The 17,650-nt window shown below is 46.7% G+C and overlaps 1 protein-coding gene across 1 annotated transcript in view; it reads right to left on the minus strand.

The window, feature by feature from the left end:
• Positions 1-2,265: 2,265 nt before the first annotated feature.
• The window catches only part of UBTD2 (ubiquitin domain containing 2), a 43,197-nt gene continuing 27,812 nt past the window's right edge, over positions 2,266-17,650 (minus strand). The window contains exon 3 of the mRNA XM_038150328.1: positions 2,266-2,800. Within this exon, the coding sequence (XP_038006256.1) occupies positions 2,403-2,800 (398 nt within the window). The 3' untranslated portion in view covers positions 2,266-2,402. The remainder of the gene's footprint in view (positions 2,801-17,650) is intronic.

Here is a 17,650-nt window from a genome sequence, read left to right on the forward strand (position 1 = left end):
GGGAGGGTCAAACTCTTCACTGGCTCCTCTAAAAGCATTTCACCACTGAATTCTTTCAGGTGTTGAGATGTGATTAAGGAGGGGGAGGCTGTTCAAGGGAATTTTCATGAACAAAATCTCTGTTCTATTCAGAACCCACTCCCACCACGGCCTGCAGAGCATCACCTTTCCTCCCTGCCATAAAAGCAGTTCGTATGAACCATGATCATGTGGACCAGTGTCACAAACCCGAGCCTTTTCCAGCTCACAGGGGGCACAGGGAAGGAAGGAAGGAGCAATCCCAGCCCCAGCATCTCAAAACCAGCACCTGGTGACAAACTGCCTGAATGCAAATAGAAAAAAATAAATAATAATAAAAGGATCCTACAAAAATTAAGAGGAAAAAAGTGGTGTTTTAGTGTTCATAGCTCCAGGTTTGCTCCTCCTTAATCCATCAGAATTTCCCCCTTTTCCAGGAGGGACTGCAGGGAAATGACACCATAAAGAGTATTTAGCCAGACATATAAATTATGCCTTATAAGACAAGTAGTGTCTTCCTGGCATGAACCCATCCTTTGCCCAGAGAAAACCCAAGAGAGATTTTTTTTTCACTTGTTTATGTAGCAAATATTTCCCCCCTCCCCTGGAATGCAAAAGATTCGGCTGCAAAAGACCTCAAGTACAGTAAATCAAATTTGCTTTAAAAAAACTCCACAATAGAAAACTTGTTCTAGGTTAGTATTGATCAGCTCACTTTCACCTTTGAAAATAAAGGGGAAAAAAAAGAAGAGGAAAAAGAAAAGCAAAGCAAGTCACTTTGGTGATTATGAGAACAGGGAACTCATTTCCCTTCCTACAGCTCTGCCACTGCATTTCAGGCATCCTGCACCAAGTGGGGCCAGTGGAGCTGGCAGAAACCCTCAGGTTTGATATGAAATGAGGACCAAAAAAAGCTGTAGTTGGGTGGGGTGGGGTGGGAAATGCAAAGAAACCGTGGCTCTGTTTCCCAACCATCAATGAAATTCTGCTTCCACCTGCTGGGATGTCCCTGATCATCCTGACTCTGGTGCAAGAGCTCCCTCGGAGTTTCTGAGCGCCAGAAATTTGATTTCTATGGAATTACTGAAGGAGCAGAAGTTTAAAATTGTCAAGGGAATCCCCAGCTTAATTCACAGAGGGAAGGCAGAAACCAGGAGAAAAAAAAAATCTGCTATTCCCATCTTAAGAGCACATTTGACTTTGGAAGAAGTGATTTCAGTGATGGCTTAAACCCCAAGCAAAGAGAAATGATGATGAAAAGAGCAGGGCCTTGCTCTCCAGCAAAGGCAGGGGTGCAGAGCAGCCACAGAGCAGCTCTGGTGGGGGAACAAACTGCATCCCCCCAGCCCAGTGAGACCCCAGAAGGATTTGTCACCTGCTGCAGGGCCCCTGGTACATTCTGAAGGGCCAGCACTGGCTGGGGGACACGCTCTGTGCTGCTGAGGCCACCCCAGCTGTCCTGGAGAGCCCCCCCAGCCCCAAGGCTGGCTCCCAGTGACACCCCGAGAGCTGGCACCTGTGCGCTGCTGCACCCTGAGCATCTCCAAGCTTGGAGCCTCCAGGGGAGCTGCAATCCATCACACCCGGCTGGAAGTGCGGCCCCCTGGCCCGGGGGGGCTGTGGGACACAGGGATCACAGAGCAGCACTCACCCCTCCAGGGCCTGAGGGCAGGAGTTCAGCAGGCACAGACTCAGGTGCCCAGAGGCAGGAGCTGAGGCTGAGCAGCGCTGGGGCAGGGGAATTACAGTACAGAGCAGACAGGGCTGAGTTATTGCCTGAGGCGGCGGCACAGGGCTGCACTGCACCTTGGAATGTACAATTGCTGCCTCTGAGCATCACCAGGAGCTGCCAGACAGCAAAGCCCAGCCCAGCTCCAGTGCCCAGGGCTAGCTGTGCCTCATCAGAGCCCGGGCACACCCCGAGGGATCCCCGTGCCCCCCGGGCTCCTTCCTGCAGGAGCTGTGCGTGCTGCTGGTGTGGAACTGGAAACACTGATTCCGTGTGAAGCTGGGTTTTTAAATAAAAGTGCTCTGTTGCTCCGGCCTCGTGGATCAGGACACCACTGCCAGTTCCAGGACCATTACACATCCGTACGCAGTGGAGAACAATCTCTTCCCTCCCTCTTCTCCCTTCCCTCGCTCTGCCCTGCCCCGCTGCTCCTGCTGTCGTGTTCAATGCGGGGTCGGGCGAGCCCCAGAGGCCAGCTTACATTTGTACATTTTTGCAGATCTCCATCACAGATGGAATTTTTTTTTTCTTTTTTTTGCTGGTCATTTCTTGCAACCCATCCACGAGCAGAACAACCCCGGAAAGAAGAGAGGGCAGTGAAACCAAACCCCACAAGAGAGGACTCAGCAGAGAAGAGCCACCGAACGGGCGGCCGTCAGTTCTCCACCGGGGTGGGATTTGCTAAGGGCTGGCTCACGATGACTTGCACCACGTAATCCTTTGGGATTTTCAGCTCCTCCAGTTTCATTTTGTCTGCCAGGGGTCTCCCAGAGAAGAACCAGCGCTGGCTGCCCGGCTCCACTCCCTCCACGGCGTGCAGCCGCCGCTTCATGTGGTACACGGTGTCCATGCTGCGCACCAGCAGCTTCAGGTCTTTGCCCGTGGACAGGCGCAGGCGCAGCTGGCACTCGTGCCCAGAGTTGGCAGGGGGCTCGGGGATATCCAGAGTCTCCAGGTCACCCTTCTCCTCGATCATGTTGATGGGTGGGGCGAGGCAGTAGACGGGGAGCTGGTAGCGGTTGCCCAGTTCATCGTAACACTCTGTAAGAGCACCTTGAGGAGAGAACAGGGGGAGAGTGAGTGGGAATTGCTGGCACATTTCACACTGCACTGGTCACTCGGGGGAGTTTCACCCTGCTCTGCCACCACCCAAGAGGTGAGGTCGGGATTCAGGCTTTAAAGGACCAGGCAAAAATCATCAATGCCCCAAATTGTTGGCATACAGACAAAAATCATCAAGGCCCCAAATTGTTTGCATAAAGGCAAAAATCATCAATGCTCCGTCTTGGTTGCATAAATACAAAAATCATCAATGCTTCACGTTGCTTGCATACAGACAAAAATCATCAATGCTCCACCTTGTCTGCATAAATACAAAAATCATCAATACCCCAAATTGTTTGCAAACAGACAAAAATCATCAATGCTCCACATTTTTGGAAACAGACAAAAATCATCAATACCCCAACTTGTTTGCATAAAGACAAAAATCATCAATGCTCCACCTTGGTTGCATAAATACAAAAATCATTAATGCCCCAAAGTGTTTGCATACAGACAAAAATCATCAATGCTCCACCTTGTCTGCATAAATACAAAAATCATCAATGCCCCACCTTGTTTGAAACTTGGGGTTGAGATAAAAGCACCCCCCAACAGCCAAACACCCAGAAAAACCAGGCTAAAGTCCCACAGCAGGCAGGAGGATGAGGATGGGCTCCCGTGTCTCATTTCAGCAGCAGCACGGCCAAGGGTCAGGACACAAAAATGCCACTTGGAGCAAGTCCACCAGGCTGAGCCCGAGCTGTGAAAATGCGGGAGAGCTCCGTGAAAGGAGGATTTTGTACCTTCTCAAACATCCCCAAATTGCTGAAATGGTTCTTGCAGGCCTCGTGTTTTAGCGAGCGCTGCCAGGACAAACAAACTCGGCCACCCAAGGCTGCGGCTCCACCACCACCACAGAGCAACACCCAGCGTGGGTTCTGAGTTTCCCCAGCATCTCTGAGTCCCACATTCAAACCCTGGGGTGCCAGGAGGGATTTTTATTTCACTAAACCCCCTTGGGATCATCTGGATAAACCTGGGTGCTCAGGAATTCTACCACACGCTGAAGTATCAAATGCGGGCTGAGTTTTTCACAGTGTAACGTTATAAAATAAAGATTTTACTTTCTAAAATGGATTTCAAGTACTACCCGAGAAAGCTTTAAGAATTCAAGGCAGAGAAGGCTGAAAGCAGAGCCTGGGAAACTGAGGAAGCTGCATCCCAAATCCCAGCAGGAATCCCTTCTCACTGTGGTTAAACCCCCTCTGCCCAGGTCTGAATTTACCTGTAGAAGAATTTCCCCATTTTTGCCCCTAGAGGGGCACAGTCTCTTGCCAAATTACCCATCCTCGTGGAGCTGGGAATGCTTGAAGAGGAGCCAAGTCCTTGAGCTACACAATATTAAAAACCTCTTTGACTCTGTTTGCACACAGCAGCCAAGTGCTCCTTGGTGGAAACTAAGGGGTTTTTTATTTGGGTTTTTTTTTTCATGCTGACACTGAGTTGTCTGAAACTTTGCTGTTTGATCAGCAAAATTACCACAATATAAAATTATAACTCAGGGATATGTGGTGTCACCCAGCCCGGTGTAACAGCAACATCTTCTTTCGGAAATCTTTTGGATAATAATCCCCTTTTTTTTTTTTTTTAAGGATAATTTGTGTTTGCAAAAACACGCAGAGGAAATCATTCAAAAGATGAGTGGTTTAGGCTTTCTGTTTGTACGGGCAGCACCAAGGCATCTGTGCCCTGAGATTTATCAGAGAACAAACCAAAAGGAAATAAAATGATCTAATTACACGAACTCATTAGAGTGTTTTACCATTAATGAATTTCAGAGCAAACCAGCTTTTATCAAAGCTGTGCTGGAAACCCTTTCATGGTTCTTTGCCATTTACAGACCCAAGCCTGGAGCTGCCACACTTCAGTTTTGTTTTACGACCTTCACTTCACTCCTCATCTATTTGCTAAATGTCACAGGACTAAATTCCAGACATAGAAACAAGTTTGCTGCTAAAAACGAGCTGAAATCCAAACCTCAGCAGCCTTTCAATGCAGCTAAAGCAGCTAAAATTTCCTCAAAAGCGTTTATTTTAAAAGCATACATCAGCTTTAGAAGAGCTCCTGAAAGAGTTAATTTTAAATATCACGGGGGGAGCTTGCTGAGGAATTCCTTCATCATTTATCTGGCTGCCCAGCTGAACTAACACGGAGGTCAAAGCTGATGCTATAAACACTGGATTCCTTCATCATCATCAGATAAGCAATATTAAAACAAACCCTCTCAAACAGCAGCTAACTCGGAGGTCTGCAGCTAAAAACAATAAATGAATAGAAAGAGACACAGCAGAGGAAAGCTCTTGCCAATAAAACCCCACAGTCCCATTCCAACTGAGGAATGGTTTCTACCAAACTGTTAATGGAAGAACAGGTCACTAAACCTCACCAGTAACCCCAGTGCATTCATCCTGCTGGAAATGTCCCCTGTCCCAAGTCCCCAAACATCCAACTAGACAGCACGTCCTAAAATTGCTGTTCTAACTGAAAATCACAGGAAAAAATCAAATATCCCAACTACAGAACACAACATTGCTGTTCTAACTGAAAATCACAGGAAAAAATCAAATATCCCAACTACAGAACACAACAGTGCTGTTCTTACTGAAAATCACAGGAAATCAAACATCCCAACTAGAGAGCACGTCCTAACATTGATTTTTTTTTGGTGATTTTCAGTTAGAACAGCAAACATCCCAACTAGAGAGCACTTCCTAGCATTGCTGTTCTAACTGAAAACCACAGGAAATCAAATATCCCAACTAGAGAGCACAACAGTGCTGTTCTAACTGAAAATCACAGGAAAAAAATCAAATATTCCAACTTGAGAACACTACCTGACACTGCTGTTCTAACTGAACAAAAAATCAAATATTCCAACTAGAGAACACGTTCTAAAATTGCTGTTCTAACTGAAAATCACAAAAAAAATCAAACATCCCAACTAGAGAAGACAACACTGCTATTCTAACTGAAAATCACAGGAAATCAAACATCCCAACTAGAGAACACTTCCTAACATTGCTGTTCTAACTGAAAATCATAGAAAAAAATCAAATATCCCAACTAGAGAAGACAACAGGGCTGTTCTAACTGAAAATCACAGGAAATCAAACATCCCAACTAGAGAACACTTCCTAACATTGCCATTCTGACTGAAAACCACACCAAAAAAATATCAAACATCTCAACGGGAGAACACAACATTGACGTTCTAACTGAAAATCAAATTTCTGATCCTCCCTGCAGGACGCAGCAGCTTGGACCACATTTAGCTGGAAGGGGCACTAAAAGACTATAAAGTTTTTATGAGAAAGTGGAAAACAAGAGAGAAAGAAATCGTTTTGAGGTTTTTCTGTCCCTTAGGCAGCAGGGAGGAAAAGGCAGCACAGAGATGCTCAGAGCTGCAGGGAACAACCACCCCACAGCCCAAGGGAGCCTCATTCCCCTTCCCTGCTCCCCTTCCCTTCCCCAAACCAGAGAGGTTCAGATCCAGAGCCTCAAGGATTGGAGTTTTCACTGCTGGACCATCCCAGGAAACCTCTGCAAGGGGCAGATTCTGGGAGGAAGGCAGCAGGAAGGAAGGGTGGCAGACAATGCAAAGAAAAAAAACAACAGCAGATGGGATTATTTTAATATTTCAGAGCTAACACGGGCTTGGAGGGAGGCATTCTGGAAGGAGCTACAAGGCAGAGCTTCTTGTTGGTTGTTATCCAGGTAGGAGACAGCTTGAGAATTTCAGAGGGAAAAATAAGCAGATGTGATCATCAAGCAGAAGGGAACGGGAACATTTTGAAATTAATTGCTTTGCCAGCCACAAAAACTTTGTTTTATGAAGATTATGAGGATATTTCACTGGATTTGGGAGGAAAAACACTAAAAAGGACTGGTTAAAACACTGCTTCCACCCCTAAGCAGCTCAGAGATTGACTTCTCCTCCTGCAGGACCAACAATTGAAGAGCTCTCAATGACAGGAAGCTCCACTTTTGCAGGAGTTATCAAATCAAGCAGATACAGTCACACTCACCCTGAACACAAAAAGTTTTAATGCATTTGAAAAGGCATTTTGGCATTTCCTTAAGCTGCACACCATGCCCTTCAGGAAAATTCTTGTTTCCTGTTCATAAAACGCCTTCAAGTTTTAGAGTGATTTTGTGGGAGCATTGCTCAGAAACACCCAAAACTTAAGAACTGAGCAGATTTCCATCTGATTTTTCCCCTTCTCTCAGCCAGATTTGCTGCAGGAAGAGAAATTAAGACAACACAACCCCAAAATGTAGCACTGCAGCGAGGCTCAGCTAATTGAAGGAGACTGTCTGTGTAGAACACATTTGCCCAAGGAACAGCTGGTTCAGTTGTTTTTCTGACTGAAAATCTCCATTCCAAAGCCAAGCTGAGCCTGGATTGCTGAATAAATTGGGGAAAGCAGAGCTCTCACCTGTGGAGCATTGATTTGGACCCAATATAAATCACTGATGCCTGAAATTCAGAAGGAAAACAAAGGAGTCTCTGGGTCTTACAGCAGAGCAGTTCCTGGAGAGCAATGATGAGGCAGAAAAGCTGAATTATCTCTTCATCTTTATTAGCTGTTGATTCTAGGTCTGAACTGGGAAATGCGAGATTTTATAAGGAAAAACAATCCCTGTGCTGGCATCAGGAGCACGTGGGAGAGGTGGAGGGAGGCTCCTGCAGGGTGGGAGCAGGGCTGGGACAGGAGCAAACACACAGTGCTGCGTTCCACTCACCTTCAGGCAGCCCCAGCTGGGAGGAATTCACACCAAAAAGCTCTTCCTGACCTAATCCCACCAGAAACTGCTCAGTTCATCCCTGCAAGTGTCCAAGGCTGCTGTCACCAGAGTGGCTTTCCCCTTTTCCAGAGGGAAATTTGTGGGGATGCTCGTGCAAGTCAGTGCCTTGCACGGTGTAGAGAGAACAATTAAGAATTAATGGTGTGGGGGAAACACTTGATCATAAATCACCCACATAAACCCCCTCCCGTGCTCCTTCCACACTAAATTTCCAAGGGCTCTGTAAATTTGAACTGGAGAAAGCTCCTGGACAAAGGTGCAGTTTGGATCCTGGGGCAGGGCACAACTGCTGTGCTCTCATCCCCACCCTGCCTCTGTCTGCAGCTCCTGAAGGAATAATGAGAGTTAAGCATTTAATAATTCTCATTTCAAATCCACTGAAAAGCAGCTCTTCCATTATGGGAACATTATTGGTCTGGCTCCTTTCCACGCTGGAGAACAACTCCCAGAGGCAGCAGGAGATCCCGGGGCTCCGGGAGCTGCTTGGTGAGCTTCCCTGTGTGACACACAGGAACTGAAACTGAAAAGAGGGGACAATAAGGGGACTCTGACACCCTTCCCAACCTCAAGGATCCTACCCAGCTGCTTCTCCTGCAATCACAGAATGGTTGGGGTTAGAAGGGACCTCTGGAGATCACCCAGTCCAAATTCCCAGGCAGGGTCACCTGGAGCAGGTGACACTGGGACACATCCAGGTGGGTCTGGGATGTCCCCAGAGAGGGAATTCCACAACCTCCCTGGGCAGCTGCCCCAGGACTCTGCCACTCTCCACAGAAAGAAGCTTTTCCTCATGCTGTCATATCAAAATAACACTTTTGAAGAGCAAATCCCAGTTGGAGAACGCAACCAGAGATCCCTCAGGTGTATCCCAGCCTTCCTGCCCCAAACTAAGCACAGCTCTCCCTAACACAGGGCAGGCTGCTCACTGAACAGCTTGTCCCGAGAAATTGTGGCTGTCCCATCCCTGGAAGTGTCCAGGGACAGGCTGGAAAAAGCCAGGACAGTGGCAGCTGTCCCTGCTATGGCAGGGGGTGGCACTGGATGAGCTTGAAGGTCCCCACCCACCCAAATTTTGGGCAAAGCCTGCTGCCTGTGTGCCATGTGCAGCGCTGGGCTTGCTGATCCTCTCCCTTTATCACAGCAGAGCACCAGCATCACTTCACTCATTAGCACTAATTAACTAGGCTGAAGGTGAAAGATAATTAACAGAGTCTTCTGAAAGAGAGGAATTTCTGCACTAGCTAAATGAGCCACTTTTGTGCAGGTTTTAGCCCCAGCTCCCAGCTGAGCCTCCCTCCCCGTGCCCGATGTGCTGGAGCAGAGGGACAGGGATGGGACACCTGGGAAAGGGGTGCTCAGGGAACCAAATCCCTCAGAATCCCTCTCAGAAATCCACACTAATGCCAACAGCAGCAGTGCAATCGCAGCAGAGGAGCTGGAATCTGCCACCCCACCTCAGTCACCTGATGGAGACAGGGAAGAAGGGACCTACACCAGAAAGCTCCAAATTTCCCAGCAGTGCAACTTCCACAAACAACCTGATCCTTCCCTGAAACAGCTCCACCAGAGCTCACATTGCTCCAGTCTGTGCACTTCACTGGCTTGCCATCACTGGCTTTGATAAACAAAGTAATTATGCACTAATGCTCAGGAGTTGTCATGTTAACAACACCATATGTACTGCTACTTCCACATCCCTGTAAAACTTGGATCTCATATTGCATGGAAGGAACAGCTTCCAAGAGATATTCCAGCAGGGTTCAAAGATGACAAGTCATTTTACTAATGAAGTATTCATCTACTACTCTGCTTTGCATGTCATGAAAATAAATGCCTGTCTAGACAGGCTTCTTAGAAAAAAAATTTAAAAATAAAATGCTTGGTAAAAGAGCTTCTCTGTGTACCCTCTTCATTTCCATCTGCTGTTCTGCATTATCTAGCTTCTTCAAGGGGCTGGAGGGTTTTGGAGGAGAAAAGGAAAGCAGAGTATCATCACCACCTGAGGCTGCACTGCATCCCTCCAAGCACAGCTGCCCTGGCAGTGTTTGAAGTCCCCAGGTCACCTGCTCGGGGTGAGGCTGAACTCAGATTTACACAGGTTGTCACTGCCTTGGTTACCATTGATTTTTTCAGTCTGCTGTTCCTGTAAGTCCAGGGTGAACAGCTGGCACTGAGCATCCCAAATGCCACAACTGGCACGGTTCAAATGGAAAGCAAAGGAGGTTCCCACTGTACACGTGACAGAAATCTCCTTTTTCTTGCCAATCACAGACATTGACAGATTGTGTCCCTGGAAGTCTACAAGGTGCCACCTCCAGCCCTTCCTGGGACACTCCAGGGATGGGGATCCAAACCTCCCTGGGCAGTTCCAGGGCCTGAGCCCCCTTTCCATGGGGAAATTCCTGCTGTGCCCACCCTGAGCCTGCCCTGGCCCAGCCTGAGGCCGTTCCCTCTCCTCCTGTCCCTGTTCCTGTTCCCTGGAGCAGAGACCAAACTCCCCCAGCTCCAACCTCATTCCAGGGAATTGCAGAGAGAGAGGAGGCACGGACTGGCCGTGACTCGTTGGGATGTTCAATCACCACAGGACTCGAGCTGCTGCACCTCCTGTGCACTCCAGGCAGGGAGCTCAGCCTCCAAACAATCCTCTGCTCAAAAGGAGATTTCAGAGAGTTTAATCTGAGCTCCACGTGGATCTGGAGGGAAATTTGGGCTGATACAGCACTTGTTGAAGCTCCAGGTAAAGCAGCAGCAGTGACAACCCCTCAGACTGAACAGCAAACAAATGTTGGCTCTGATGGAGTGGTCTCCCAGAGGAAGAAAACTCCTCAAACTGAACAACTCTTCCTCACCTGTGTGCAACAGGGAGAGAAAGCACCTTCAGTCTGAGCTTTCATGTCTTCCAGACTCTGCACTGCACTGGTACAGAACTCTGAACTCCAGATCAAGTGTGGGCAAGTTCTCCTCACAGCTCAGTCCCACAGAACAATCCTTTTCCAGCCCAAAAAGTGCCAACAACAGGGAACTGAGGGGAGTGGCCTGGGAGGGTGGGACTGCATCCCCTGGAGCTGGAATTGGACACTGAAGCCCAGGGTGGAAATGGACCAGAACTGATCAAAGTGGGAGAACTCGTGGCCAGGAGTCCATCTGGGGTGGAGCCACGGCCGGGCTCTGGCACTGCCCAAGGTGTGTCCTGTGGAGGGTTTTTATTAAATCCCTGCTTTATTCCTGGAACCCTGCCCAGCCTCTGGAGGCAGCACAAAGGCATTTCTGGAGAGGGCTGCTAGCACTGGCCAGCCTGTGAAGGCACCACAGAATGACCCAGAGTCAATGTCCACTCCTGGGAATATTTAATAAAGCAGCCAGCATGTCCTGACCACTGTCAGGGAGCACAGGACTATTATTCACCTGAACCAGACCAACAAGCAGCTTCCTCCACGAGGAATTGGAGACCTCCTTTTGTCACAAATCTGGGTTTATTTTGAGCATCTCGTGGCCACTTTGGGGTTGTTGCTTTAGGGTGTTTTTTGTTTGTTTTTTAATTTTTTTTTCCCTTAAAGGAATTCGCTGCAATTTTCTGGTCAAACATTAATGGTTTAAAAAAACCCCCAAAATAGCATTTCTGAAAAGTGCTGCTCAGTCACCCTCCCCAGAGCAGAAAGACAAACTGAAACCAAAGCAGGAAATAGAGAGGCGAGGGCTGCAGGGGAAGAGGCTCCAGAAGAGCCCAAGAATTCTGTTGACAAAGCTCCTCAAAAACCCTTTCAAAACACAAAAGCAGAGTTAAAGATATTTAAGGAAAACAACTGTAGGATGGAGCCCTCAGTGGGGTTTTTATTTGAAGGGCTGAGAGTTTCTAACCTGCACTTAGATATATAAATATTCCAGCCAGCCACAAGTGCTTTACATCCTGAGGATTTGATTCATTTTCCTTCCACTTGAAAGAAAACATTGGGAATTCAGCATCCCTCAGAAAGGATGTTGTGATCTATTTTAAAAATATTAATCACAGCAGAAATGATGGAAAGCAGCATCTTCATTGGAGGAGGTGCTGGGGAAAGCGATTCTTTTTCAAGGTCAGGAGGAATTTGGAGCCACAACAACAAAGCTCATCCTTTACTGGAACCACGGCCATTCCCAAGGGGAAGAAGCCATTTTTCCAGCTGTGATGGACACAGAAAATGCCAAAAATCATCACAGGAAGAGGCAGCAGAGGAGGAGGAGCTGCCACTGTGCCCAGAGCAGGCTGAAGCTGGAGCTGGGCAATCCCAAATCTGGGCAATCCCAAATCCAGGCACTCACCTGGAGGTGAGGATCCCTCCTCTGGATGGAGCCTCCTGATGCAAAAGCAATTCCTGGGCACAGCCAGAGGCAGAGATTTGGGGGATTCCTCCTCAGCAGGAGGCACTTTGTGAGCAGCCAGGGCAGCCAGAGCTGCTCCAGGAAATGGGTTTGGGGATGAGCTGGGAAATGGATTTTGGGGATGAGCTGGGAAATGGATTTTGGGGATGAGCTGGGCTCTCCCACTCTGGGAAATGGATTTGGGGATGAGCTGGGCTCCCACACTCCAAAAAAAATGGGGCTTGGGGATGAGCTGGGCTGCCCCACTCTGGGAACTGGATTTTGGGATAAGTTGGGCTGCCCCTCTCTGGGAATTGGATTTTGGGATAAGTTGGGCTGCCTCTCTCTGGGAATTGGATTCTGGGGATGAGCTGGGCTCCCACACTCCAAAAAAATGGGGTTTGGGGATGAGCTGGGCTCTCCAGCTCTGAGAATTGGATTTTGGGATGAGCTGGGCTCCTCACACTGAGAAATGGATTTTGGGGTGAGATGCTGTCTGGATATTGGGATGAGCTGGGAATTGGATTTTGGGATGAGCTGGGCTCCCACACTCCAAAAAATGGGGTTTGGGGATGAGTTTGGCTCCCCAGCTCTGGGAATTGGATTTTGGGATGAGCTGGGAATTGGATTTTGGGATAAGTTGGGCTGCTCCACTCTGGGAATTGGATTTTGGGGTGATCTGAGCTCCTCCACTGCTGAGCAGGAGCCCAGAGGAGCAGCAGCAGAGGCAGCAGAGCCATTTCTGCCACCCCTGTCCCTGTCTGTGTGCAGAGCAGGCAGGGACGGGGCCGGAGCACCCAAAATTGGGATGCAGCTCCCACCCCTTTCCCAGAGGATGCCGGGGGGCTGGGAGGCAGGAAGGGATTCAGGCAGCCCTTTTATGAAATCCTCAGTGTAGTCACTGCCCAGCTCAGCCTACAGAGGGGACCTGACGTCAGGAACCCTTAAAAATAGACGTGGATGTGTAGAAGAAAAAGCAAAATAAAAGCACCCTCCTAACGCACGCACAGCCTCAGTGCCAGCAGCAGCTTGTCTGCTTCCTCACAAGACAGCAGCAATTTTGGGTTTTAATCCTTGCCTTTTGGGTTTTTTTTTACACTGAAGCACAAACAAACCAGAAAAAGCTTCCCTCGAACTAATAACTGCTGTCTCCTGAGCAGAGTTTAGTCAAAAAAAACCCACCCAAAGCAACAAACCAGGAGGCTCAGCTGTAAATTTTATGGTATTCAGTGCAGATTTTAGAGTTTGCTTAACTTTCAGGGGCTGCATTTTGCTCTCGGCACTACTGCTGCTGATATTGACAGACAGGCTTTGATAGTCAGACCTCCCAAAGCTTTCATAACTCTGCTGGAATCTAAAATTAGGCAGCCACAGTCACCAAAATATCATTTCCTCCCCTTTTAAAGGGGTATTAGAGAAACCTGAGCGAGAATTTGGTATCCTCACATTGTCCAGCAATGCTTTACATGTGTGTAGAGAATGTAATCCATCAAAAATATGATTTTTGATGATATCAAATTTTGATTTTTTTCATGATAATTAAAAAGCCTCTTCAGACAAGCAAGCAGCTCCTACAGCTTTAATCCCCAGCAATGGACACAGCAATTTTCAAGGACAAGAGGAAGAAAAAGCACAAGGAGCTGGTGGCTGTAAGGGCAGCAGTTCGCAGGGGATTCAATTTAAATGCTAAAGGTTCCACAGCAAAATTCACTGTACAGATTCACTCCATCACGAATTCATCAGCAGAACAGGTAACTCCAGCATTGCCACCACACAAAAAGCCCTGCAGAAGGACAGAGCTCCACTTCTGGAGCTGTTTAATTCACAATTTAATCGACAATCAATTAACTGGAATGGCGTTAAAACCCTGCCACACTTTACAGCGTTTTGTGGCAGATATTTCTGAATTACCGTGCAGATTTCAATGCTAATGCTTGGCTTGCTGGGCTGCGAGCACACACTGGCAGCTCAGCTCTCCATCAGCACAAAATGAAATAAACGGGCTCAATAAATGCGGATTTTCATCAACATAAACAAAAAGGGAGTTTTCATCATAGCAGAGGGCAGCTTTTTATATCGACACAAGTGATAAACATTAAAACCACCCACAAGGCAAGGCTGCTGCTGGAGTGCCCATCCCCGGAGCAGATTCCACGGATCTGTGGAATTCCATCCCTGGAGCAGATTCCACGGATCTGTGGAATTCCATCCCTGGAGCAGATTCCACGGATCTGTGGAATTCCATCCTTGGAGCAGATTCCACAGATCTGTGGAATTCCATCCCTGGAGCAGATTCCACAGATCTGTGGAATTCCATCCTTGGAGCAGATTCCACGGATCTGTGGAATTCCATCCCCGGAGCAGATTCCACGGATCTGTGGAATTCCATCCCTGGAGCAGATTCCACGGATCTGTGGAATTCCATCCCCGGAGCAGATTCCACGGATCTGTGGAATTCCATCCCTGGAGCAGATTCCACAGATCTGTGGAATTCCATCCCTGGAGCAGATTCCACAGATCTGTGGAATTCCATCCCTGGAGCAGATTCCACAGATCTGTGGAATTCCATCCTTGGAGCAGATTCCACGGATCTGTGGAATTCCATCCCTGGAGCAGATTCCACGGATCTGTGGAATTCCATCCCTGGAGCAGATTGCACAGATCTGTGGAATTCCATCCCTGGAGCAGATTGCACAGATCTGTGGAATTCCATCCCTGGAGCAGATTCCACAGATCTGTGGAATTCCATCCCTGGAGCAGATTCCACGGATCTGTGGAATTCCATCCCTGGAGCAGATTGCACAGATCTGTGGAATTCCATCCTTGGAGCAGATTCCACGGATCTGTGGAATTCCATCCCTGGAGCAGATTCCACGGATCTGTGGAATTCCATCCCTGGAGCAGATTCCACGGATCTGTGTGCTCCTCCAGAGGTGCAGTTCTGCAATTCTGCTTTTTGTTTGAAGGCAATCTCGGACTGACCTGTGGCACTGATAAGTGTGACAGATCTGCAGTGCCACTCACAGCTCTGGTGACAGCGTGGGGCAGCTCGCAAGCCGGGCTGGATCTTGGAAACCTTTTCCAACCTAAATAATTCTGGGATTGTGCGTTTGAACAATGGGATTGGGATTTAATGTAGCAGAGTTTCGCTGGAATTAGGAATTGGTGGGAAACACCCCATGCCTTCCCCACACTGCTGCTCTTGGCTTTGAGGGGTTTCCTTTTTATTTAGGACTTTTTTATGCTTTTGTAACTCATATTTCACCCAAAGGAGAAGAAAATGCTCTGTTCAGAGTGGGAATATCTCAGTGATGTCCTTCATTTCTCCCCAGCATTTCAGGGAAATATTCCCATCCCACTTTTGGGGATCTCAGCAAATAGCTCAACCCCAATACCCTGACGTGAAGTGGCCATCCTGGAACCCATTGCCTAACAAGGGTTAAAAACAGCCCTGACCCAAAGCTGAGGCTGGAGTGGCTTTAAGGGTAAATTTTATTTTATTGTATTTAATTTTTTTGTAATTTTTTGTCCTTTTTTTGTTAAATTTTATAGTATTTTTGGTAAATTTTATGTATTGTATTTTATTGCCTGTTAAAGGTAACCTGCATTTTAATACAACTTCCCCCTGCATAAATTGAGTTTTTCTGCCATCTCCAATTCCTATTTTAGCAACAAAGCAAAACAATGCAAGGGCTGCAAAGATGCAATCTGTGAGACATTTAACCCCAATATCCTGGGAACTCTGCTGCAGCTCATCAAGTGTCCAGCCTGGAATTTAAAAACTCCACTTAACCCCGGCCAGATTGCAATTAATATTAACGACTTACAGGCCAAGTTCAGCTCAACATTGAGATTATTATAAAATACTACACACGCCAAGATTTCCTGCAGGATAGCTGAGAAGCATGGAAAACTCTTCTTCATGAAATTTGAACGGACTCATTAATAAAACATGGAGGATGTGCTACTTTAAGACAGGAGGAGAAAAAAAAAAGAAGTAGAAATTGGTGATAACGTTATTTCTATTTTTAAACCCATCCCACAGAGTCACCCAAGATAGATGAGAAGTGCTAAGCCCATCCCACAAGCTTATTTATTTATTTAATACTTCTTACACGCTATTTTTAACAGCAGAAGCCAGCAAAAGGCCCCCATTAGAAAACTGCCCTGCTCAGAGCCTTCCTCCCAGCAGAGCAGCGACTGACAGCAGCCTCACCAGAGATTTTCTCATTCCTTTTCCCCCCTCCCTTTCCTGTAGGATCAGAATCCTGCAGGATTCTGGAATAAAGAAGCAGTTTGATTTGTGCAGCGTCAGCTCGGCCCGAGTGTCTGTGAGCAAAAGCTGAATTTGCCAGCGCCCTCCTCTCCCTCCTCCACTTCCTGCAAGGTTTCATCTTCCCAGGAACACAAGGTTTGAACACAGGGACACTCAGATGTGGATGTGGGGCTTGTTGAGGTTTATTTTTTTTTAATTTTGCTGTGTTGTACCCACAGCAAATGAACGCAGGCAAACACCACAGCCCCCGGCACTGCAGCATTTGCAGAAGAAAAAATTAGTGAGAAAGCTTTCATTTTATTTTTTTTCATAGATTTAAAGGAATTTATCCAACAAATGTTTGGTTTCTAGGGGAAATATTTAGATTTACACCAGAGCACTGAGTGGCACCTCCAGGGATGGGGATCCAAACCTCCCTGGGCAGTTCAGGGCCTGAGCCCCCTTTCCATGGGGAAATTCCTGCTGTGCCCACCCTGAGCCTGCCCTGGCCCAGCCTGAGGCTGAATTTTCATCCAAAGTTTTTTATAGAAGACAAAGGCTGGGCAGGTAAAGAGATCCAGAGGGAAAAAACAACCAAAACAAAACAAAACAAATTAAAAATTCAAATAAATTAGAACAAAACAAACAAACAACCCCCAAACAAAAAAACCCCAATCAAATAAAATAAAACAAAACCAAACAAAACCCAAAACAAAACCCCAATAAAATAAAATAAAAACAAATAAATAAACAATCAAATAAACCCCAAATAAAACAAAAACCCCCAACATACAAAAAACACAACAAAAAACCCCAAACAAACAAACCAAAACAAAACCAACAGCAACAACAAAAAACCCAAAACAAAGGAACCCCAACAAACAAAAAAAAGCAACCAAAAAAAAAATCCAAACCAAAACCAAAAAAAAAACAAAACAAAAAACCCCAAAACCCCCCAAAACAAAAAGAACCAAAAAACAAAAACAAACAAAAAAACCCCAAAAACCAAACCCAAAACCAAACAAAAAAAACCCAAAACAAAAAAAAAGCAAACCAAAAAACCCCAAACAAAACAACAACAAAAAACTTCCAAACAAAACAAAAGAACCCCAACAAACAAAACACCCACAACCAAAAAAACCCAAAACAAAACCAAAAAACAAAAAAACCCCCCAAAACCCCCAAAACAAAACCAAAAAAAAAAAAAAAAAACCAAAACAAAAACCTCCAAAACAAAACCAAAAACCCCAAAACAACAACAAAATCAAAAGGAAAAAAAAAAACCAAAGAACCCAAAAAAACCACCCCAAATCCAAACAAAACAAAAAAGAACAAACAAAAAAAAAAACCCCAAAGAGGGCTAAAATCTGAATTTCAGCAGTGCCAGGGGTCCCCTGCAG

This window comes from Motacilla alba, chromosome 13 (genome assembly GCF_015832195.1).
Source record: "Motacilla alba alba isolate MOTALB_02 chromosome 13, Motacilla_alba_V1.0_pri, whole genome shotgun sequence".
Taxonomy (NCBI): domain Eukaryota; kingdom Metazoa; phylum Chordata; class Aves; order Passeriformes; family Motacillidae; genus Motacilla; species Motacilla alba.